This window comes from Melospiza georgiana, chromosome Z (assembly GCF_028018845.1).
Source record: "Melospiza georgiana isolate bMelGeo1 chromosome Z, bMelGeo1.pri, whole genome shotgun sequence".
Classification (NCBI taxonomy): domain Eukaryota; kingdom Metazoa; phylum Chordata; class Aves; order Passeriformes; family Passerellidae; genus Melospiza; species Melospiza georgiana.
The window spans coordinates 27,818,477-27,844,721 of NC_080465.1; the positions used below are offsets into that span (position 1 = coordinate 27,818,477).

General features: G+C 39.5%; 1 protein-coding gene across 6 annotated transcripts in view; it reads right to left on the reverse strand.

Moving 5' to 3' along the window:
• The window catches only part of AOPEP (aminopeptidase O (putative)), a 177,549-nt gene that overhangs the window by 2,623 nt on the left and 148,681 nt on the right, over positions 1–26,245 (reverse strand). For all 6 annotated transcript variants that reach the window (XM_058044022.1, XM_058044019.1, XM_058044023.1 and 3 more), the window contains 3 exons: positions 20,944–21,060; positions 3,820–3,906; positions 1,085–1,229 (listed from right to left, as the gene is read on the reverse strand). In XM_058044022.1, the coding sequence (XP_057900005.1) occupies positions 1,089–1,229; positions 3,820–3,906; positions 20,944–21,060 (345 nt within the window). In that variant the 3' untranslated portion in view covers positions 1,085–1,088. The remainder of the gene's footprint in view (positions 1–1,084; positions 1,230–3,819; positions 3,907–20,943; positions 21,061–26,245) is intronic.

The following is a 26,245-nucleotide window of genomic DNA, read 5'->3' on the forward strand; positions in this document are numbered from 1 at the left end:
AGAAGAACAACATGGCTTTTCATAATCACATTTGCTTTCATAGTATCTGTCATTGGCTGTATTTCATATAAACATAGCAAAAACCCACTACAAAACCAAGCGGAACTCACAGTTCTATTACTGCTAGAACAGAAGAAAATTAAGATTTTTGCTTGGTATCAATTAGGTGACAATGTTTTTTTGCTAAATTAGAAGACTGAATTTTGATACCACAAATCAGCTGTAAAGTTTGTGAACAACCACAGCAATCAGTCTGTAGGATGAGTCATATGATTAACCAAAAATGCTGTACTCTAAGAAACTTTCATACAAATCCTAATGGGTTATACATTAAACATGCATGTGCAGACACTGTAAGGCTACCTCTATCTATCTAAGGCTATCCAACTGCTCAGACAGAGAACTGGAAAGTATCTTTGCAGATTTATAGCCTACGGCAATCATCATTCCATAAATATTTTTGCAATTCTGCTTTTTCTGGTGATTCCTCTCCTTTAATTTCATAAACAAGCTAGCTTCTTCCTGTTAAGGCTGCTTTTCTTACCTCATAATCAATCTTTAAAACCTCCATACCCTTAACACAAAAAACCTGAATTATCAGCTAGTTCTCACATGATATTTGCTTCCAAGTCCACAGTTTCATATTTCCACTGTGGGATCAGGCTTTTTTCAAAGACTATGCTGCCTGTCAAGTCAAAATGCAGCTCTATTAAACAGAAATGGTCCTTGCACAATTGAAATTTTTGTAAGCAGAGTTAGGAATACAGGATGGGAAACAACTGTAGGCAGAGCCTGGCCTTCTTTGGCCATTTGGACTTACAGTTGCCTCTTGTATAGTCCATTACAACAAAGCCATTCTCCACGTTCTCCAGCTATGCCTACATGTGTGTAACTCACTGCTCCCGCTGCTGGGCTTAAGAAAAAGAAAAAAAAACAAGCCAACAAGACATGTAACAAGAGTTATTTCTCAGCCTAAGCAGCCACAAGTTGTATGGGATGCCATAGTTTACCACGTTCACTGAGCTCTGCATATTTTTTCTATATGAAGCAAAATCAGGATGTTAGGATTAAAATGAAAAATCACCTTTTCAGAATAACATCTCTGCCACCACTTTGGCTGAGGATGCATCCATATGTTCTTGTGCTGCAGCAAAGCATTTCCGTGCAAGTTCTTGTTGTTTTGCATCTTCATTCACCATTAATTCACCATAGAGATACACACCCATAGCCTGAAAGAGGAACATAACACACAAGCATCCTACCACCAGTAATAACTAGTTAGCTAGGTTTTTGTTACTGACCCTCAAGTATTCATTTAAACTAAAAATGAAACAAAACAGACAATCCAAAACACAGAAAATACCATTTACTCTCTAATGTCTATTCTCTCCCCCAGAAGAACTAATTTTCTCTGTGTCTCTTTAGTCTAAGGACACTGGTCTATATGCTGTGTTGACTCTGCAAAAACAGATTATTAATTATTAATGTAAGGATTTTGTGTTATGGCATGACAAGAAAATCATTCCTCACTCCACTTCCCTTGCCACTGTTCGAGTTGAATACTGTTTCCTTTTACCAACTATCTGATTTTTTTCCAAATGCCCCTTAAGAAAAAAGCTTCTCCTTCCTTCAACAGGATACACATTTTCTTTCCAATTGTCATGTTTACTCACATATCCATGAGCAAAAACTGAAGTACTCCACTTTAAAATTCCCATTTGGCAATTCTGTAACTGGACATCAACTGAATATGGTCACATCTGTGTTTGACTCCCTTTATATCAGAGATACAGTTTAACATGCATAAATTCTGGTTGGGTATGAAGGCACGGTTTTCCTAACCATTTATTCTGGACATAGCAACTATAAAAAAAGGTAATGGGGCTCTTGTGAGGAGATCTGGGCCCCTTTGACCACTGCCAACAAAGCTCTGGCTAACTTAACAGGAAACTTATAGGAGATTGTCTTTTTTTTTCTGATGATACATTTTTTTCAGCTAATTACAGGAATTCAGTAAATGTTAAACTGCACTTACCAAAATAGGTTTACATATGTTACAAAATATTAGCAGCTTAGCACGCTGACTTTTACAGTTACTGTTTGGACTGGCAGGAGCAGAAAAATTTGGACAGCATTGAGAAAAAATAATTTTTAATGCTATTCCTCGCAATTTCTAGCATTGGCTGGTAAGCCTTAAAAACCTCTTCAGCCAGAAGTGGCATTTAAAATTTAAAAATGAGAGAAGTAAAAGGAGAAAGTCCCAGAGTGGCAGGAACCTGCCAGACTCCTTGCCAATTCCCTAAGCACACTGTGACACCAAGAGAACCAAAACCTCAGGTTTCCAAGGTTTGCAGCTGCACCAAGGTCTGGCAGCCACACAAATGGAGCTGGGCTCTCATTGAGAATTTTTTAAATGGTGACATTTTCTTACTATAGGAAGTACTTTCTCTACTCAGCATTAATAACTCTCCCCTAGGTCTAAATATTTATATGCAGTAAACACACTAGTGTTTTGTAGAACTTCAAAGGATTTAAACAGTCCATTTGCATTTCCCCCCCGACGTTTAAAAATGCCATGTTACATGATCAGTACAGACATGCAACTGTTCTAAGTACTAATCACACCAGAAGCTTGTTGTGCCATTAACTATATGCACTGCTGGAGTAAATGAAATGGAGATTACATTAAAAAGTTGCAAAAAATTATTTCCCTACACTGCAGAAAATGTCTTTACTTGACATAATTCTGTATGGTTTTATCAGCTCAAGGGTTTCCTGAACCCCAGACACCCAGGTTCTGCTGGTGATCATTTCCATCCTTTCATAGAATATAAATAGCACAATCCATGTAACTCCTTATGAAATAATGTTATTTTATGTCTTTTTTGTTTGTTTGTTTTAATACAGAGCTTGCTGAGAGCTCTGGGGCCTGTTCATTGGCTCAGATATAAAGAGGAGGTATACTTCCGAGCTAGAAGAACTCATGACAAACTGCAGTAATTCAGTTGTGCTGTGTTGCCTGAAAATCCTCATTGGCTGTAAACAGCTCTGTTCGTTGTCAGCATAAAAGGTAAAGACATTAATATCTTGCCTAGATTTTGATGTATCTTCACCATCTTCTATTTTGTAACATATATTTAAATATTTAAAATTCACTCTAGACAGTGAATGTCTCGATTTTATAGGGCTCATTGTGAATAAAGATACATAAAAGGGAAAATAGAAAAAGAACAAGGCAGCAGTGCAATCAGAATTCTAAGTTCACAGTGGCCTAAATGTAAGGCCATAGTAAGGGAATTATGTATGTCCAGCCTCTTAATGCCTTCATAATCCTCTCTTACAATGTTCCTACCCATGGAGGGGCTAGCATTCCCTGGATGTGCTATACTACTTCTGGCTGTCATCTTCAAAACTAAGGTTACCACACCACTGACTGCTTTGCACCTATCCCATACTTGCATTGACATTCACAGCCACACTTACCTTCCTCATCCTGCAAAAGGAACCTGCTGAGAAGTATCTTCCTAGCATCACTCATACCTCTGGCTTGCATAAAATGCAAGGAGAGGAGGAATTCTATCCTATTTCCCCACTTGACAGAGGATAAGCAGTCTTTAGGTTTAGGTGGCGTTGAGTACCCCTACCCTAAGTGGCTTCCTTAAACTAAATGTTTAGACGCCCACAGAAGAAAAAGATGAATACACAGCCAAGTTTTTGAGAAACTGCAGCAAGAAAATATACTTTTTGTTTTTTTTTTATTTCAGCATAAGGGTGTTAAAAAGTTGATTGTTTTCAAAATGCTAGTTCAATGTAACTTACCTGATCCTCTCTAAGGAATCTCTCAATGTCTCCATACCCAGGCTCATATTTGTGTTTAATGACAAGTTCACACCACCGATGACGAACCTTTCAGAAGAAAAATAAAACTAGGTAAAAACAAACAAACAAACAAACAAACAAACCCTTGTATTTTGTCTGAGTGCTGATAAGGTATCTGTACCAGTTTGGCTTTTTCAACTTTGTTGGGTTTGTGTCTTTTGGCGGGTTGCAGCCTGACAAGTCAGGCAGCTGGACACAGGAGCCAGAACTCTGTGCCCCTCGGGCTTCAGAAACCCAGGATGCTCAAAGACAAACTCCGGATTCGGTGCTAGAAACTAACCCAGATCCAGGCACACATCTGCAGCATCTTCCCTGCCACTGTTTCCAGTCTTGACTTTCTTCCTTTTAAGTTAGGCTAGAGGTTATTTCTTTCACAGTGTCAAAAGGAGGGTGGCAGGAAACAGATTACCACTGCAAAGGTCTGGAGAAGCCACAAAATATAACTGATAATATCCCCTACTTAAGTGCATCATACACATGATAGAAAGGCTTAAATGTATTTCTGTATCAATATTAAATCCATGCCAAAAGGATAAAAGTTAGATATCAACCCATGAAGCAGAGAGCTTTCACTTAAATGAATCAGTTTTGCTACTAACAGATTTTAAGCACATTCTTAAGCATTTAAAATTCATCTGCATTTAAAAAGCTGTCATGCTGTTCTACCAATACACATTGATAAAAACAGTTATTGACACACTGTAACAAAGTTTTCAAGCAAATTACAACTGAAAAAATGTTTTTACTTAAGTAGTATGAACATGAATTACATGTGTGTTGTCTTTACATTTTAGACTTTGTTCTTAGCCACTCTTGTGGCCTAAGTGTCATCTTACTCTCCAGTAAGGCTTTCCTGATTGCAGGCAGTGGTAAGCCTAACGTTTTATATTCCATTAGCAATTCAGCACTGATGGTAAACAAAAGCAGTTAAGTGGAATAACTCCCAATGCTTCTGTTTCAGCCTTTTCTCTTACCATCTTTAAAAAGACAGGGCACCTAATGAAAATCACCTTTCATAGCAAGAGTGAAATGTCAGCAGTTTCAGTAATTTTTGAAACTGAGTCCAAATTGTGCTCATATCAAGTATCTGAATAGGAACCTTTCTCTGAATGACAGATGTAGTGATGAAATTGAGAACTGAAGACAGAAAGGGAGCATGGGGGAAAAGGTACTGTTGCTTTTGGAAATAAGGTTTTGAAAATAATTTCCTTTTCATCCTAGTCCCTGCCAACTTTTTAACTCTGGAAAAAATTTCAAAGAATTACATTAAATTAGATGTCAATCCTATTAGCACAATAACAAGTCATAAATGCCCACATGTTCTGTGTACTTGATACCTTTTTTCAGCTGATTCCTTATACAAAATAGTTTGAAGACACCTTAGGAAAACAAAAAACTGTGAGGTTTTGGGGCTGGGTGGATTTTGTGCTCACCGCTTTGAAAGATACTAAATCTACAGCTACAGTGCTGTGCATGATAGGGAATAACTGCTGTCTCTTACAGCTTTTTGCTGAATATAGCAAAAAACCCCCAGCAGCTGCTAGGATTCCTGCTAGTGGAACCACAGCTAAATCTACAAAAGAAATGGCTTTCCAAGATTCAATTCACTTTGCTGTAGATGCCCATATTCATAAGGCAGACCTTCAAAACCCTACCCAGCTGCTGCTTCTCTCAGGAGACACTAAATGTTTCTCCAGGAAACCTTCCCAGCTTTGTTACAGGGTGTTTTTCAGCACCAAGCACCTCCTTGCCCAAATGAAACTACCCAGAATCAAAACTTAACTATACACCTCGCCTATCTGTAAAACAATATAAACACATTTAAAAGACTGCAGGTACACTTTACTCCCCAGATTCTTCCATATATAACAAACAATCCAAACAGAATTCCTAATGTATTCTGACAGCAAGGAGGAGAAACATGAGGAGGAGAAAGGTTCTGTTGTCCCCCCCTGTGATCACTGCTCTTCTACATCTCATGATCCAGCAGTTACAGCACTTACCCAGGAGGTAGGCAATCAAGTGCAGCTTCTGTGGCTGCTCATGACCTCAAACTGTGCCTTCAGTGAGGATATTTTAACAGCAGGGATGGGGCTGTCTTCAAACCTCCTGGTGGAGCTGTTATTTCCCCTGCAGTTGTTAAAGTATTTATTGATGTAGAGGTGGAGTCACAAAACTTAAGGACCTACATTTCTGAGTTCTCTTTGTAACAAGCAGGGACCTGGCTGAAAGAGCACAGAAGCCAGTTTGTCCCCAAAACACCTTTCTTGGTGCAACCATTGTAGCTGCATTGAGAGCAGAAGGGAAGCTCTCTCTCTGAAGGCATTCTTACTTCCTGACATATTAACATCACGTATGACTGACACTGCATCAGGGCCTGAGCATCTGAGTTCCGATGGCTTTGGAAAACACAGAACTAAGCTATGCCTTTTCCCTTAACTGTTCCTTCCTCCATATGGTTTCTGTCCTTGGCAACCAACATCTATTCAAATAGTTAAAAGGAAAAATATTTATTTGTTGAGTGAGATCTGAGACAGCACACACTTTTCTTTCTCTCTTTTGCTTTTTTCCCTTTCTTTCCCAGGGTGAGTACAAATCCCAGCACATTCCCAGACCTGAAACGCTGGCACTTTGCCAGCTGGGGCAGGAATAGCATGCCTCTTCTCCTCAGATTACACATTTGCCTCCCGTCTGCCCCAAATATTCCCGTGGCAGAGCAAACTGCAGGAGAGCCAATGTCTGCTGAAGGGCCTGTGAAACCATCAGCTCAGTCAGCCCTGCTCTCTGCCTTGTGCAAGACCCCAGAAAGCAGAGCACAGAAACCAAGGCTGGCTCTGAGTGCAGGAGGGGCGGGAGGCCCTTGCACAATGTGGACTGAAATACATTGGTTACATTCCTGCCCCCTGCGCCATATGGTGTGTAGACAGCCGTGCTGCCCAAACTGCAGCTAAAACAGTTTCTCAGACACATGAACTATAAAGAAGGATTTTTTCTGATACTCCATACCCCTGAGGCTGATTCCACAAACATAAGAATTTTAGTCACATAAGGGTAGGGTGCAAAAAAAACCCCCAGTTCCCAGCGTCTCATCCAATACTTAGAGTGACAAGAGTAAAATGGGCCTCACAGCTTCACAGCCTAATGAATGAGTCATGCGAACAGGCACTTTCAACAAAACAGTTTCAAAAGGAAATTTAGAAAACCAAGTTGCTTGTGGTCGGACTGGGCTAACCATACCACATCCTGTGCATGCTCTTCTTGGCTTTTCTTTTCCTCCCAGGAGCAAACGCTCAGTGGCAAAAATAAGAATTCATTAGCTCTCTTGCAGTTTTCTCTCTATGTTTCCCTGTGCTCTTCTACAGTTCAGAGATTCACAGCATATGTCCTTTTGGCTGGTTACACCATAAACAATATAAACTAAACCTGAAAAGTAATTTACAGCAATCCATCCTGTTATTGCTGGCAGAAAGCACAGAGGACTTTGCTGGATCTGAAGCAACACCTTGAACTGCTCACCCACCCACCCACTCACGCTCTTATTGGTTTGGCAGCTGCAAGGACCCACATGCTGATACTGGCATTGAAATTTATTTTTGCAGCCTGCAATACCAGGGTGAGAGCTGTCCTCCCGAGTCCAGGACTGATGGCTGGCACTCCCAAGGACGGGGAAAAGTAGGTCAGAGGAGTGATGGAGCCTGCTGATACCTCAGGCTCCTTGTGGATGGACCCTCATTGGAAATTGCTTTGTCTTCCCACCCTGCTTTTGGAGATGGGGGAGGCCTCTCCACTGCCATGTTTTTAAGCTAAATGAATTTTGTAACTGCGTGTTTTGAAATGCAATACTCATATTAGTAGTGTATTTCTGAGGCACGGTCCAGTAACATGAAGACAGAAAGACTCAATGTCTCAGGTACAAAATTTAATTTTCATGAGTACCAACAACATTGAGATCTAAAGTATTGGCACATACCTACAGGAAACATAATGAAGGGATGCTACTGCCAGACAGCAGTCCCAAATATGGGAGCAGCAGCTTATACAAAGAATTCCAGGAGCCTCATAATATCTTTTAATTTAATTGTAAGAAAAATACACAGTATTGCACGATATTATTTGTAACTCAAAAATACCTGCATTTAGAAGATATCAATGGAAGATACAAAGAGCAAAATTTTGCTTGCTCTGTTTTCAGACAATGCAGGCTGCTGCATGAGATTATTTGAGGGGGGGAAATTTACATAAAATATTCTAATAATCCAGCTCTAAGGCAGTCCCTTTAACAACCTGGGCCAAGACCTTTTGGGAGACAGTGCTTGAAGCTGACAGACTAAAGCTGCGTAAGGTACCAAATAGATGGCTTGACTTTCAAAAGAAAAGCTCCCAGTGACATACATAACTGAGAAAAAATAGTTTAAAATATATTTTGAACATGTCTTAAATTAAAGAGATACTTATTGGTTTTGACCCAGGTGATAAATTGTTTTGCCTAATCCATGTTATTCTCCCCTGGCCCACACAATCACAGAATCATAGAATGGAATGTGTTTAAAAGGACTTTAAGAATGATGTCATTTCAACCCTCCTGCCATGGCAGGGATACCTTCCACTAGATCAGGTAGCTCAAAGCCCCATGCAGCCTTGGTCTTGGATGGGGCAATTTCCACACAAGGGGAAATTTCTATGGGAAACCTGTTTCAGCATCTGTCCACTTTAGGAGTAAAGAAGTTTTTCAAATATCTAATCTAAGGCTACTCTCAGTTTCAAGCCATTCCCCCTTGTCCTGTCACTATACACTCTTGCAAACAGTCCCTCTTCATCGTTCTCACAGGCTCCCTTCAGGTACAAGGTGGCTGCAATTAGGTCACTCCTTCTCTTCACCAGGCTGAGCAAACTCAAGTCTTTGGCCTTTCCTCACATGAATCACAGAACCTCACAGAATCACAGCTAAGTTGGAAGGAACCCTTAAGGATAACTAAGTCCAATTCTCAGAGTTGCATACAAGCCAAAAAAAAAAAAAAAAAAATTACTTCTGAGGTCTACCCATAAGATTTACAAAACAAGTAATTTAAACCATGCCTTTATTAAAGGGAGAAAAAAAGTTAGACTTTACTAAGCTTTTGGTTTGCAGAATGGGAGTCTAGCTTCAGGGAAAATTAGTACACTTTGCTAATAGCTGGATCCAATTTAAAAGGCGCCATAAGACAACAAATCTAAATGACAAAACAAAACCAATGTACTTAAAAGATCTTAAAGAATGTGATCATTTGAAATAGAGTAAGAACTATTGTCCAGAAAAGTGGAACCTTTATTAAAGGTATGGGGCATCTGTGATCTTTACCAAATACAGGTTGAGACTCTATTGAAAAAATTATTTTAACAACTCGAGTCTTAAATGTTAATTAAAGAGTCTCAGAGGTCAGACTCCACTCTAATTCACAGAGGAAAAATAGAGAATTTTTTTGAAATAACCAAGCTATGCTACAACAGATTAATTTTAATTAACAATAAAGAAGCATTCCAGAGCACCTGGATGCTGCTCTGTTCCATCTGAAAGCATTTATCGCCAGTCTCTTCCTATCTACAAATAAATTGGATTCAAATATTAGATAATTTGCCTACCTAATTAAGGAACAAATGTTGCCAGAAAATATTTGAACTAAAAAACAGATTTTACAGTTGTTTAGCATGGAAGAATTGCAACCTAAGAATTGCCAATTTTACAGGGCATTTAATGACAATTTCTCCCCTCTATCTTAGCTGAAGTAGTTATTCTTTGATATACCAGTGGCTTTTCATTTTATATAGTCTGAATTTCAAGTGGGCACTTCTATCTTTTATGTCACAGTACACACAGACTTTTGAAGTTGAATTTGATTTCATTGAAACTTGTGCAAGTGAGGGATGCTGAGGCAGCTCACCAGGAGGAATGAACCAGCTTTTTGTGTTATAATTGTGTTGAGAGACAATCAGTTTGGCAATCTGAAAGAGTGTACTCAAAGAGCCAAAAACCTACTGGATGCAAGAAGAATGGATTCATCATTTTTACAAGGATTCTGTAATTGTGATTATTGTGTTTGCCAAGAGTTTGTGAGGAGACTGAGTAAAGAAGCCATCTATCAGCTTAAATTAGTTTTGTTTTAGACTGAAAACTGGACTCTTCACAGCCTAAGTTTTCTCTCAGGTCTTGTTGCGCTTGCTCTGACAGTACTGCAGAGCCCAAAGAATCTAAAGGCCAGATACAGCACCACAGCAGCAGCAATCTTTAAGGCAATTTTTCTCCCTGAGATCCTCATGGCTTCAGGGTTCAGTTAATGCTGTTTCTCACAGTGCAACACTCTGTTTCAGTATAAACCCCTTAATTTTCCAGAGCTACGGCCAAAATGATGATAACATTTCTAATTTTAAAAATGGCTATTTTATTTGAGTACTAGAATGAACCACAGTTCAGTAGCTGGACCTCCGGCAGATTGAGCTCATGGAGCTCCACCATGCTCTGCATTTGACATCACTGATTGTATAAGCAGCTCCAGGTTGTACAAGGGATTGTACATGCCATTCCTGCCCCCTTGGACAACCTCCCTTCCTGCTGTGCAGCACTGCATGAGTATCTCAGCCCACTGACACCCCAGCAAAACAGAAAAAAAAAAAGGCATGGTCGTTCAGGAAACCCTAAGGCAGTAATGAGCTGGCAGATCAAAACTTTGTCAGGAGCTAATTGTAATTTTGAGGAGGACTATGTAGAGGTCTAAAATAATTTAAAACCTGTAGTATGAGCTGATCACTAAAAGGTCACTTAAAAGCTAATTTTAGCAGAATATCAGATATTAGATTTTGGTAATATTGGCAGCAATATTCTACTTCTGTAATGAATTATTCTTCTTCTGATTTGTACTTCTGCAGAGATCTAGCAATTGCACATATGAAGGGTGCTGGAAACAATGGAGAAAGACATGTAAGTCCCATCTCCTTCTTTAACAGCACTGATGAAGAGCTGTGGGTAGAGCTCATGCAGCAACTGCCTATATTTAGTATTAGAAGAGAAAAAATGTGGCATAATCAAGGTCTGAAAGGCAAATTTTGTTGCCTGGTCAATGGCAGAGTGTGGGGCAGCTGGCAGCATTTGAACCTGTACCTGTGTTAGTGTGCCCATGGGCCAGGCAGCATGCTTCCACTGCTGTGCAAGCCTCAAGCAGCAGCAGGGGCCCACTTGAGCCTTCTCACATTTATAAATGTGACTTAGGGGCATGCATTTCCTTCCTGACCTTTCTCCTCTGCTCCAACCACAAGCTCCTGTTCTAGCAGTCACACAGTTCTAGCTAACATGATGTTAAGAAGTTTATATAGTACCATAGCCTTGCTCAAGAGCAACCTCATCAGCTTCCACAGGCTGTGAACATGACTCCACTTCCACCTGCAAATAAAACCTGAATCTTTCCCACAGCCAGCACAGAGGCTCTTTTCTACATGACCAAACAGAAGCCAGAAATCACAAAACATGCTGCTTCAGAAAGCCCAGGCAGAGCAGCAGGCAACCTTGCTGTGACCAAAAAGGCACAGCAACCAAAGGATAGCACTTCAGGAGAGGATTCACTCTTGGCAATGCAGCAAATGCTGAGGACTTGTTCGGAGAAGACAAATGCTATTTTTCCCCCCACTTCAGGCTTACAGTAGAGAGCTCCCAATTACAAACCAGACACTCTTCTCCCTATGTGGGCCCCATCTGTGATCAAGGACAGCTGTGTTGGTAGAAAAAAAAAAGCTTCCAAAAGAAGTCAGAAAAGGCAAGAGACTAAGAAACCATGTCTAATCCTTTTTCAAAGGTGGCACTGGCTGTCTCTCTTCTGATGTCAAAGCTGTCACTGTGAATAAGAGGCTTGGTTGGGATGCCTAATTGTGTAATCTCAATGCTCTTCAGCCTGCTCCTCCTTACCCTGTCTAACAGGAGATGGATACAAAAGAGGATGGTCTCTAGCAAACCAACAAAGTGATTATAGGAAAAGGACCCGGAGAACAGTTAGATGAGGAAAAGGCCACCAGCAGCAAAGCAGTGTGACAGCTTCAACAGCACTGTCTGAGAGACCACATTGACATGGTGCCTGAAGGCTTTTCTCACAAGATGCACATTTGTGCTGCCACTGTCCCTACGCTGGGGAGAGCAGCTCCTATATCATAGTGCATGTAAGGTAAGGAATTGTTTAACACAGCATGTTAACTCACTTAATTTCAAAAACAAAGGTTTTAAAAAATAAGACTCAATTTAAAACATAGATACACTATTTATACTGGAACCAAAGGCCTTTGCCTGCATTTTCACTATTGCCTGCTCAGCATGCTGGAGCACCAGTGCCATTCACAGCTTGCAGCATGATGAAGATGGCAGAAAAGATGTCACCATCTGCCTTTTCAACAATTTCACTGGAGATGTGTGCTGAGCTTCACTTTGCTGTGGTGCTGCCAGCTCTCAGGAGCAAGGCTGCCTTCTGGCTGGTGACAGAAACAATGCTTGTGCCACCTTGCCTGCTCTCAGTTCTTGCTCCTTCCCTCCCCGGCAGGGTGCTCTGGTGAGGATGGCTGCATGTGTGAAGACACAGTCTGAGGGTGAGTATGGAGAGGGTGCTGGGGGTCAGGAGATCCTGCACCTCAGAGGGAGGGGAGGGAAAACCAGGTCCCAGCCTAAGGTGCAGCCAACATCAGAGGGGTACTGCAGGGACAAGACTCATGCCTTCAGGAAGGTAAGCTTGGCTGCGTCCAAATGGACACTTTTGCCAAAATGCAGCAACACAACTGTCTGCCATCTCAGATACAGCCCCATCCACATTCCCTCTAACAGCCTACTGAAACACCTATCTACAATAATGGCTAGATTATGACAGAACATAGAATGGGTTGGGCTGGAAGAGACCTTAAAGATACCTCATTCCAACACCCCCACCAGTGGCAGGGAGACCTTTCACTAAACCAGGTTGCTCAGAGCTTTATTCTACCTGACCTTGAACACAGCCAGGGATGGGGCATCCACAGCTTCTCTGGGAAACCTGTTCCAGTGCCTCACCACCCTCACAGTAAAGAATTTTTTCCTAACAGCTAGTCTACACCCACCCTCTTTCAGTCTGAAGCTGTCACTATCCCAACAGTATCTCTGGAATCAGCAGAAATTTTTATCACCATAGCAAGCAATTAAAACACTTTTCATTACCACTGTCTCTTCTGGCTGTCTCCAGATAGAGTCTGCTTATAATTTTTATCTATATAGTGTCTGCATATGTGTTTCAACACAGATTATTTACATATGCACATAAAAGCATGCTGAACTTATAAATCCAAACTTATAATGGGAAAAAAAGCACATAAACATATACATCTGACGTAGAAGTTAAACTCTGAAGAGTTTCAGACAAGCACACCAGCAGTCTGTTATAAATTATTATTAAATTATATCCCCTGTTCAGCAAAAGGAAAGGCTGCTGTAAGGCAACAGTAAGCTATCCCCTTTGCCTAATGCCCCTCTCTCTTATCCCTCTGCTTTTACCTCACCCGTCTTGTAGCTAGAGTCAAGAAACCTTTTATCTTTGGTCTCCCACAGTGACTGTGGTAAAAACATTTGTTATTTCCAGGCAAGATTACTGTCATAGACAGAATCTGGAACTCCATACAAAAATAAGACTCAAATTCCAAGCAATGAACAATGTAGCTGCCTGTTTTTTCCATAACTTAGGTCACAGCCAGTCTACTCAGTCCATGCTCACATCCTTCTAATCTCCCATTGCTTAAAACCTGGATTTCCAGTTTCAGAATAATTACATACAAGATTTTTACTCCAAAGACAAAGACCTTTTGCATCACTCTTATTCTTCCTTTTTCAATGCCCAGCAAAAATTCTCAAGTGAAAAATGCATTGATTTTATAAAATCCGAAGAAATATGCTCATTCATGCAATGAGAGCATTTCGATTTTTCTCTGTGTTTGACATTTTTTAGTCATCTTCTCCACTTCTTTTATTCCCTGCTGCTGGAATACAGTGATGGTTGTTGCTTAGGACAATGCTTACAACACAACAAAATTTCTCTTCTTTCTCAGAACACTGCAACTCCAGCTGGCACAAGGGTTGAAAGTAGGACAGCAGACTTTACCCACGTTATTAAGTCAGTGACTCAGTGGTGGAATCATATCTGCGTGGTTAAGAAATTATATCAGAATCTGCACCTTTGAATTGTCCTGCTTCTTGAAGTATTTAGACCTCACAGGGCACAGAAGATTGTTTCCAAATTGTGGTCCTATTCAGGCATACCCTGCATCTGCAGCCAGCCTTCAAACAGGAATGAGAACTATTAGACAAGCTATTTGGATGAAGTCTCAAATAAAGTTTATTTTAAATAAAAATATTTTCAGATTTTTTTCAGAATTAAAAACCAAAACAAGCCAACCAAAAAACCTGCCAAAGAAAGCAAACCTCAGAGGAACATCCCTACAGCTGACAGCTAGGGGATTTTGTTTGCATTTTAGAAGTACCCCCCTCCTTGTCAAAGGCACTATGCCAGTGCTATCATATATATGTAAATAAAATAACTTTTAAAATTTCATAACAAAGGCTGGTGGTTTGTATTACAGCATCGGGTTTATACTGCCCAACAAAGAAATATTGAGTAAAACTTTATGTAGAGCAATTGCATCCAATTCAGAAAACCTTTAGGTCTGAGTTCAGAAGCCCAGAGGACTCTACTTCATTCTCCTTGCGGGACAATAGGACACAGAATTATCTCCAACCCCTTCCTCCACAGATTCTTTGGAAAAGCAGTAATAAAATGCCAAACTAACCCAGTTGCATATTTGGTTCCCTCCTACCATCAGCTCCTCTGCTTTCCAACTTGTGCTAAGTTTCTGGACTGCAACACAGAGAAAATTAAGTTCAAAACTGGTTAGAAGAATCAGGTGATAAGTGAACAGCACCAGTAATGGCAGCAGTCAGGGCACAAAAACTCCTGCTCATGCCACCAGCAGTCACTGAGATCATTTGGAAAAAACATGTTGCTGTTGGCTCCTGGAGGGGTGTGGGACTAGGAGTGCTGACTGGTAGAGAGCTATTTCCAGTGCTCCACAAATCTCGTGTTATGATCATACCCTTCAGCAAATGCTGATGGAGGGATTTTCTGTTCTTCTCAAGTGGCTGGAAAAGCCCCCCTACTTTGCATGTGGAAACAAAACAAACCCAAATTATAGCTACTTGAGATTATCCTTCAGCCAGTCTTACAAATTCATCTCAACACATCCACTCAGTCACAATAGGCACATGAGCCAGAGTGAGTCTCATGGGAGGACTCCCATGGCTGTCACTGGAAACGTTTTTCCCTCATCTTGTTCCAATTTTCTTAGCTTTGAATTTTGGACCTCATCTTTGGGAAGCAAGTGCCACCTTCCTAAAAGCTACCCTTTTCTAAGCTCCTTTCACTGGGAAAAGATCCAACTCCTGCAAATGCACACTTTTGAAAAACTATCTTAACCAATATCAATATCAATACCAATACTGTCTGTGCCAAAGAGCCTGCAAATTGTATTTAGATGTAACATGAACAAGAACATGAAACATAGTGAAGACTGAAATTTTTTCAAGATCACAGAGGACATGTTGCAAGTGGCTGTGGCTTCAGTCAACACATTTATCAGCAAAGAGGACAGTCTACAATATACCCTGAAATTAGCCCTTTTTCTAGTGAAAATGGGAAGGGCTTTCTATGACAGAGATATATTTGCAAGGATTTGCATAAGGAAGTGGAAGTAGAGCAGGGAAAAAATAGTATTTCTGTGAGGAAGTGTGTGAAAAGCCTCAGACTGATAATAGTAAAGAGATTTCCCTTTGTGAAAACATATATTTCTTCTTTCTTTTCCATTTAATGAAAAGTAATAGCTGAGTCTACAAACCTCAAATATGATTTATGCCAGAAACAAACCTACCCTGCAGACTGACTCATCTACAGAGCCTTTTCTAGGTTCCTTATTATACTTTTCTAGACTACTTATATCAGGTTCCTGATGTGCTAACTGCAATTCAATTGCAAATAAAAAATTATTCAATGTAGCCATACTTATGTCTAGCAGCACAATAATGCTTTAACTAAAATATTCAGAAAGCAAAAGACAGGTGAAATTTATTTTGCACTCCTGGTAAATTTTCACAGTAGATTTTTAAGTCCTGCAAAACATACTGTCTTATCCAAAATAACACATCTCCTCCTGACTTGAGCTGAAACTGTGTAATAACCTGTATATTTAAATACAAAATAAGTACAGAAACTATTTTTACTCTTGCAGAAAAAAAATCACTGGAAAGCAATGCCCTGTAATAGAGTCATCAGCTCAAGATGTCACCTTTTTTATCTTCTGATTTGGTGCTTCATACCAACAATGACATCAGTTAAGGAAAAGAACCCTGGTGGTTCTCTCCCTGTGGTTGCAATGCCACTATCTGAAACGTGCCTACCTGTTGCTACACAGCTGAGTCAGGAAGGACTGGCAAGCCTGTGGAGGTATTTGCAATACATTACTAACTGAACTCAAAAGCTGAACACTGCTTCCGAGTCCCTGCCCCAAGGGAGGACTGGCTCAGTGTTTGTGCTGAAAGTAAAGCTCACCAAGTGCCTTCTTCAAGCATGCACTGACCTTTCCCAAGCAGTTCCCTTTTCCCACCCCGTTTTACGGTGCTGTCCACCGAGCTCTGTTCCATAAGCGTGCCTTCAAACAATGCCCATTCACAATCTGCAGGACAGCTGAATTATGCAACATGAGAATGTGCTCAGCTCAACAGTCACCATCAGATGGGAAATGACAAAAATTCATTTGTACTTCCACATCTGCCAGCTTTTCACAGGCTAGGAAAGATCAATGAACCACAGTTATTTTGCCATAACAGAATTCTCACCACTTGTAGGATGACAAGCACCTTAGATGGTTTGTGTGCATTTCTGTCAGTGAAATAAGATGCCATCACTTCACAGCCTTGGTCACACAGGCAGACCTCATGCACAATGAAGTACTCGTGTGAGAACAGCTTTATGCCACCCACATGACTGACGATATTATGATCTTAACTCATTTTACTCACATTCACAGCAGAAAGACTTCTAGTTTCTCTTTTCTCTCCAAAATATACCACATTATGATCCCAAATACAGGGAAAGCATTATATAAGTGAAGAGCATTTCAATCTGCTTGCTGAGACAAGGAAACACAACAAAGCAACTTTCCATATGCTGTGCAGGCAAGAAAAAAGTGATATCTGCAGTAGGAAAGAAAGGAAAGCTAACTCTACAGTGAAAAATCTGGGGAAGTACACCATAAATATTTCTGCTCCATCCACATTCTGTACTTTTTATCACCACTTAGATAATTCAGCAACAAGTAAAACACACTTGCAGAAATATCACCAAGTCTTAAATAGGACTGAAAGTGTCACACCCACTGTTCTTCTCCTATGGTTGTGATCTTCTTCCTGTCACATTTTTCATTATTTTGCAGGTTACTCAGCCATTCTGTGTCCTTGTGTGCCACAAGTTACAGGCCTTTGGCCAAATGAAGAACAGAAATAAGGGGAGTAATGAGAGGGCTCACCTAGCTAAGAGATTCATTGACTGTTAACCCAGATCTCATGGTGCTGTCTTTTGTAAATTATTTATTCCACTTTATTTATATGGAAGTTCTCAATAGCTTATTCAAATGAGATAAGATTGCAGTGTCATATCAGAAGAGATGTCATCAAGGTCAGACTGATTTTAAAAAATACTAGACACCCAAAACTTTCCATGTAGACCAACTCTCCACATTCTGCCAGATGCTAGATATTGAATAAATGAAACAGCTGTCTAGAACAGCCACTTTGGAAAGAAACAAGACAAAAACAACAGCAGACCCACTTTAAATTTTATTATCCCACTGTGCGGTCTGATGGCAACTGTAGCTGCTGCTTTATAACATATGCCATTTCTCCTCAGCCAGCTGAACTTACAGCTGGACTTTGTCATGTTCAAAATACAGCCAGCTTCTATAACGCTTCTCTTCAATGCAGGATGTGGTATGTCATGGAGATGTAGCCTGTGCATGAGTTATTTTGTTATGTAGTGGGAAGCAGCACAACAAGACAGGGGGAACAGGAAGAGAAAATTGAGGACACAATCCAATTGCTTCCCACTTGTCTGACACTACTTGGCTAAGCCACAATGGGCTGAAGGCACAGAGAGAAGAAAGGAAAATGGCGATAAACTTTAAAACAAAGATCTCTTGGATATGCTTAATTCAAACAGCTCAGATCAATGAATTTAATCTTTTGAAAAGAAACTTGTAGTTTCGTGTCTTCTCAGATGTTCCAAGGTTTGAGGAATAAATGGAAAGCGAAATAATTATTTGTTACAGAAGTGGACTGCAAAAAGTGGAAAGGAGTCACAAATTATGAAATTTGGCAGACGCCCTACAAGCCTCTCTTGGCATCCAAGACTAGGGGCAGACCTATCTGGAATGTGATTAAGCCATTCACAGTTCTGGCTCTTGTGGCTCCAAAGTTAGACATTATGAATCGCAAATATGTTACTTAACCTGTGATTTATTTTTTGTTTGTTAAAAGAAGCATTCAAATGTCTGTTCAAGTAGGAAGATAGACATTGAGCCTATGTATCTGCATTGAAGCCTAATTTGAGAGGAAAGGAACTGCACTGAGTAGGTGCAGAGATCTCTTCAAGAGAGATCAACCTTTACATTCCAGGCAAGGACTTTCCATGCTGTACTTGTGCAGGACAGATGGACCCCCTTCAAAATTATTATGTACAAATTTTAAGACCAAAATTTGTGAAAATACATAAAAAATCCCCAAACTCCTTTGTGTATGTAGCCTCTCACACTATTGGCCATATCATTGCTTATCCCTACTCGAAGATGATTGTGAATTTAAATGCTACTTTTCAAAAATAAGGAAACAAGTTTATTTCTTAACTTTTTGCTGCTAGATGGGACACAGCTGACAACCTCACTTCCAAAAATCTTGGAATAAACCCTCTGACACTGAGAGGTTTTTTTTAATTGACCTGCATGCAAGTTTTTTATGTTTTTATTTTTAATAATCCATTTCTGATGTTTAGCTACTGAGAACACTTGATCTCCAGTAATACAGCAGAATCACTAGAAGTGATTTGTGTATCCACAAATTTAATCTAGACAAGAACAGGCTCAGACTGCAGTTCTTTGCCCTGGGGTCACAACAACAAAAATCCCCCGTGCACATACAAGAAATGAGGCCCAAATAGTCTGTTCCTCAGACTAGATGAGGCCATGGGAGCTGGTTCCCTTTAAAGGACTGTAGGTGCCTGGGGTCTGATGACTGGTAAAATACTAATGCTAATGTTATCTTAGGTGTACTTCTAAGTGAGTTGTCTGCTAAACCCTTAGTTTCACCTTGTAAAATAAAATTGAGATTATGTTAATTTCATAGAGGTCCTAATCTTGATGATTTGTGGAGGTTTCTCACAAAAACATTCTGATAGATTGTTTGCGTACTTTACATTAACACTGCAAGGAAAAAAGAAAGTATGAAAGTGAAGAGGAAGGAAAAAACTGAAAAACTGAAGGTTGTGGCCTGGTGCTTACAATTCATAGGCATGAAACAGCAACAACAACACAGCTATTGCTTTGATCTATGTCCCTGTTAATTCCTCTTCCCATAATAGAACTTCTGACATTTCACTGGTATTCAGATGTGATTAAAATGTATTCTAATACCTATAAAAAGAAATGTTGGTTCAAGTACTAATTAAAAATAAATCTGGCATTTGGAAAACTGTATCAACAAAAAGTAAAAAGGTGCAATAAACAGCAGCAATTGAAATGTTGGGCTTTTTTAATTTATTTTTTTTCTGTGAAGGTAGATATCTGTTTTATCAATCTTTATGTAAAGGTTTGGATTTCCGAGTCTTTCCAAGCATCCACACAGCAACTTCAGCCGTAAGAGTAATAAGACATATTTTGATCTCTCCTTCAATTCTAATAATCGCCACAAAGTTCCAAGAATAACAGGGTAAGTCAAGCAGGCTTTCTGCAACCTACTGCAAGGTTGTTTTTAAATAAACAGGAGCCAAATGTTAAGTTCACCATATTCCTTCATTGCACAGTAGCTTGGTCGTATGCTACATCATAATTAACCCTTATTTTATACATACATACATATACATATATATATATATATATATATATATATATATATATATATATATGTACACACATAAACACACATACATCTCTAGACTCCTTTATGTTCATCTCTAACTTTCTTACCTCCTCCTAAATACTACATACTTGAAGCAAAGGCTGTTTACAAGGGTGCTCAAGAAAACCATAGGACTTAAAAGAGTCCTCTCTGCACATGGTAATAAAGATTTACCGGTTTGCCTCCCAAAGACATAAAGCGCTTTGGAGCAGGGATGCTACCCTTTATGATATCATATAAAGCAGTGTTTTCCTTGGGGGCTGTTAATGTCACCAGTACTTAGCAGAAGCAAGTGCGAAAAACATTAAATTAAGGCCCCAAACCAGAAAACAATGTAGTCTCTCTGGAAAGCTAACTTTCCTAAATCCTGACTGAGACTTTGGAGCATGCAAAGAGGAACAATATGAGCTGACAATGGGGAAAAATAATTTTAGACTAAAACAGACATGATTACATTTGGAGACATATCACAACAAAAACAAACTAGGCTCCACTACACAGAAAAACTTAGTGAAAAAACTTAACACTTGAACAAAAGTGCTGCCTAAGGTACATGTAAAATAGTTTGGACATCTGGGTTGTGCTGTATTTTACTACCACAGTATGCAAAACACACCTGAACCTACCTACACAAAACACAGAGAAACACTGAGTTATTATGGCACATGAAGATGCAACAATACTGGAGTTAGGATCATTCAATTTCAGATTCAGACATGAAAAAAAAAAACCCTGTAGTGAGCCTGGTTCCTAGTGGAACACTGTTTTTCCTAGTCAACAACACAGTGGCATACATTAGAGAGATTTATTTTTACATGACTTACCTCAGCATCTTGCTCCCGGAGCTGGTATGTTCTCTCTAAGCACTGCAGTATTCTAGGACACAATGTCTTCTCCTCCAAGAGGAACTCCAGAAGTAAGACCAGCTGGTCAGGGAGAAGCTAAAAGAAAAATAAATGCCATGTGTGAATGAAGATCTCTACTGGCTGAGCAATGTTAATGGAAACAAACTAAAGAGGACAAGTGTGTGGTAACCTGTGTACTTCCAGCATGTGCTTTAAATACAACTTGGATCTCTAGCTGGTTTCTGAAAAACCTCAGGGTTTATGTGTCCGTGTTCTGGAAGACTGTGTTGGGGCACAATTAGGACTCATTTTTCATGGTTTCCATTGCTATGGTTAGGTCGGATCTAAAACATGTTTGTCTTATTGAAATAGAATCATAGCTTGATAAGTAAGATCTTTATGGAATGCATAAAGTAGGTAATTTTATTTTGTTTGGGTTTGAAGAGAGAATAATTTACATATATGTGTATAATTTGAGAAATCAATGAGGCGTATGGACGTATAATTTTTAGAGTGGTGTTTTTATCTGATATACAAGCATTTGAGTGATTTGTTTGCACTGAACAAAGAAACACCACAAAAATAAGTGACCCACCAAACAACTGTTGTAAAAACACATTCTGAGGCATATTTTAGTGCAATGAGTCACAAACCATCCATCCTTTCATGGGAAATATGCATGAATGTTGTATTTGTGGCACACACAGTACAGCATCTACACACAGATATATATTCAGTAGTTTCAGTTAGTTTCTTGACTCATGGACCTATCATTTTGAACTGGAACCTAATGTAATCTAAAAAAAAAAGCACAAGATTCTGTTGTAGCCAGTGCTTAAGTGCTCTGTTTAATAGGCTTATTGGATGAACAAATAAATAATTCAAACAGAGCTCACAGAGAAATTGCACCAGCTGCCAGGAAACATCTCTTGGAAATTCAGGCTCCAAGGTGATCAGTCAGAAGTTTGTTATATGTCCCAAAACTTTCCCCACTATTCATCATTGCAGGGCACCAGGGGAGGAAGGGGAAAGGCAAAAGAATGTCAGTAAAGCTTTTGCATACAAAAAGAAACCAATCCTGCTCACTTCTAATGTTCTTGAGACAGACTAATAAAAAAGACATCCTGCTACTTTGACAGTACTCCCAGCTTTCACCACATTTGGTGATTTTCTCTTACCACCTTGCTGTCTTGCCCATGTCTGCTTTGCTGAGACAATGCACTAAGCAAGCATGAAAAGAAGTCAGCTATAGGCAACGCCTCTTCCAACAACACATCCCACAGCCAGGGCTGTTTATGTGCACTGAGCAAGACCAGACTTCTGAGCTCAGATCTCTGAGTCCATGAAGATACCCAGGATCTTCTGATAAGTCTTAATCTGTAAAATATCTACATTAATAACTAATTTAGCAACATGTCATTTTCTTCCCTTTTAGACTAGTATCTAAATCAGAGTAAAGAGGAAAGGGCATCTCTATAATGGTAATGCTTTGGTTTCTTTGCATTTTGATTTCTTTCCATTTTTTATTGGTAAAGTTGTATTCCTGAAGATTGAAAATATCCCACATCTTACTAGCACTTAGTGAAATATTTTGTAAGTAATATACCAAAGCCTGCCAATCACATGGTATTTTTTAAAGTGGTCAATATTTAAAATTCAATATTTAAAAATATTGAATATTTCATTTCAGGACAACTAGTAAAATATCAGCTTAAATACTTATTATGAAGTCTAACAGCAGCTGTCAGGGGTTGGTGAGACAAGTTAAAAAATAAAACAGGGAAAGTTTCTGAGAAGTGGCACTACTTGAAAAAGCAATTAATTCTGAACATTAATAAAATACAAAATGTTGCAGAACACCACACAAAGAAAGCTAACTTCTGATCTAGACAGTTTTCCCTGTTAACTAAAAAGACAGAGGAACAATACTTAATTTGCAGAAGCTATGGAACAGTTGCTTGAATACGTAGGTACATAGAACAGCTGAGTATTTTATAATGTATCTGCAGTATAATTGCTACACAGATTCACCCACGAAAAGCTATTGTTTAAGGCAGCATTACAGAAGCAAACAAAAGAGCAACAGCAGAGTAGCAGCCATGCCCTGAATTTACATCTGTCTAGTGCTGCATCATGGCTAAGTTTTTTCAGAATTACTGGCTAAACTCTGAGAGTCAGCAAAACAAACAAACAAACCCCAATAAAACAAACAAACTAAACCAAGAGTGCATGAAGTGTTTGGACAATGCTGTCAGGCATATGGCGTGATTACTGAAGCGTCCTGTACAAGGCCAGGTATTGGACTCGATGATCCTTGTGGGCCCCTTCAAACTGAGCATCTGCTGTGATTCTATGAATAAGACCATGGCTTCTGCTGTTTTCCCACGTTCCAGGTGCCCAAGATGGCACCTTCCATCCCAGTTTCTATCTCACGGATTAGTCAGAGTCCAAGGCAGGAGCCAGTGAACACGGGCAGAGAGGGCGGGCGCTGGCAGGGGAGCGCTGGCGGGCAGGCCTCTCCCTGCAGAGGCACTACTGCGCACCGCTATTACAGTCTGTTCTCCGACTCGTTTCTGACAGAAAAGGAAGAATGTTCCCATCTACACTTTTAACCTTTCCTTTCAATAAAAGAGACTCTGCTTTAAAACCCTAACTTAGGCCAAGAGACAGAAAATTGCAACCAGAGTTTCATGACACCAGCTGCTACAAAATTCATTCAGGGGCGCAGACATTTTCTTTTCCCCACACACAACAATATGAGTATCATTCTCACCAAAGCAGTCTTTTAATGGTTATAAATAAGCTTCAAAAATTGCACTTGAATTTTCTCTCAGAAACTCCCCTCTCACTGTTTTTTGTTTTCCTACCACCATCCTTATTTGTCCTGCCCACCTGTTGCTTTCCATCTTTCTTACCAGGAGAATTGTTTGGGGTGCATGTTGTCAATTTTCAATTTGTTTGCCTCATGCTTAATACAAAGACGTCCTTGCCTTAAGTGCTATCTAAACATAAATACTGCAGAGACCTAAATGCAAATTTCTTTTCAAGAACTGTATAACCATTTTCCTTTACAACAACTCATATTCTGTGAATGCATATTGATTATCTAACACCCACAGAAAAGTACACAACACAGACACAGCAAGTTACAGCAGGACAATCATCACACTCTCAAGTTGTGTCTTCAGGCTGAAAACATTCTGAAAACAGCCATAACACCGTAAATGCAAAATTTCAGTGCTCCTCATAAAATAAAATAAAAATAACCCCCTCGTACTCTGAACTAGAATATACACAATCAAAATGTTCAAACATATGCAATTATGAAAGCAGATTTTTTCAATCACGAAATGTGGCAAGGATCAAGAAATAGTTTTCATTATGTCAAACTGCTGCAACAGCATCTATTTATACTGTAAAGTAGATAGTTCCTGCTCAACCTATGCCTGCTGCATAGAAATCATATTACTTTTCTCAGGGCTGGCCCTCCCCCAGCTGTGACTATGGACACTACAAAGAGGATATAAATGAATATGTTGTAATCAAGCACACTAGAGGTTTTCCTGTCACGTCCCATGTAATTAAACATCATCCCCTCTATAAAGCTGTATCCCAGCACTGTATATATTATCTTGCCCTTAAGAATGTAAGACTTCTCCTCCAACTCTTCAGCCTTCTGAAAGAGTTCACTTTGTCCTGCCACTAAACAACCATTTGTTCTCTGCTTCCCCTAAGTTACCTGATGTGGCAACTCCAGTAAAGAGGCTATTACCCTTAAAACAAAACTGTGAGTGATAGGGAATATTAAAACTGGCTCCGTATTTAAAAATGCAACATGAAAGAAATAAAGAAAACATAAATTAATTGAAAATATAACTGATATTCACTGTATACTAAATCTCTTGGAAGTAAGAAAAGCATACTCTGTATTTTATTCATATCAGTACACAAAACACTTAAGCCATTATACTGTGTTACAAGAGTATCTTATTAGATTAGTAGGCTTGAAAGGTCCTCTACAAATAATCTTTGAACAAAACTATGAATTTTCAAAGTACAACCCCTAATCTGTAAAAAGCACAAAGAAAACAAATCTTTCCCCTTCAGAGATCTGGTATAGCAGCTATAGAGGTCATCGATCTCACATCCCCGAAGACCACCCACACGTAAGAGAGTATTTGTCAATTCCTAAATTAACAAACACAATAAATGCACGATTCACCCTTTATACTAGGAAAAAAATTGCCACTGAAACATTTGACTACTGACCTTTCAGCCATGAAATGTGACACATATATATCTACTTGAGTTGATCCACAGCACCAGCACTTGCACTGCACCCCTCCACCAGGACACAAATCACTGAAGTTGTACAGCTGGTATGTTGAATATCCCATTTGCTCCTGCCTGCACTTGAATGAAGTCATTGAAAGCCTCCTTGGAGGGAAAATCTGCCTCAGACTAATGCAGCAACCGATTGACAGTGGCGTGATTTCTATTATTACTCCATTATCACACTGGGATCTGCGCCTAAATGAGCATACTTCCTCCCTGATGCCATTTCCTTTTATCCTGGCTCTAGTCTAAAAGTGGATCAATGGGAGTAATATATATGATGTCACTTCAATTTACAGCTACTGCCTCCCTCTCTCGCATGCACAAATAGATCAATTCTTCCCAAAAATGGTTAAAAAATGCACAGGGAGAATCTTCTCTGAGAAAAGGGTTCTCTGCTATATTTGTCTGTGTAACCACAGCAAGGAACTGTTTACACTGAGCAAAAAACAGGGGGGAAAAGGAAAAAAAAATCACTACTGTGCACTGAAAAACGCTGGCTGAAATACAAGAGAAACAAGGCCTTATAGAGAATTAAAGCAATTTGGTCTTTGAAAATTACACAGAAATGTTTAAAGTTTTTAAGGCACACATAAGTAAATTTCTCCTGTACTTGGTGGAAGATAATCTTGTGTCTATCCCCAAAAACACAAAAGGTATTTTCATTTATATATTTACAATGTTTTCCCAAGTCAAACCAAATTCCTTCCCACTCCCCTCTTAGGAAAGAAAGGGAAAACCCCCACTCCATAGCTGAGTTGTGAATAGTTCCCTTCAGAAAAAAATTGATCACAGAAACATTTAGGTTGGAAAAGACCTCTAATATACCGAGTACAACCACTAACCCAGCACTGCAATGTTGACCATTAAACTGTGTCCCTAAGCACCAAGTCTAAATGTTTTTTTTAAATACCTCCAGAGAGAGTGACTCAACCTTGTGCAGCCT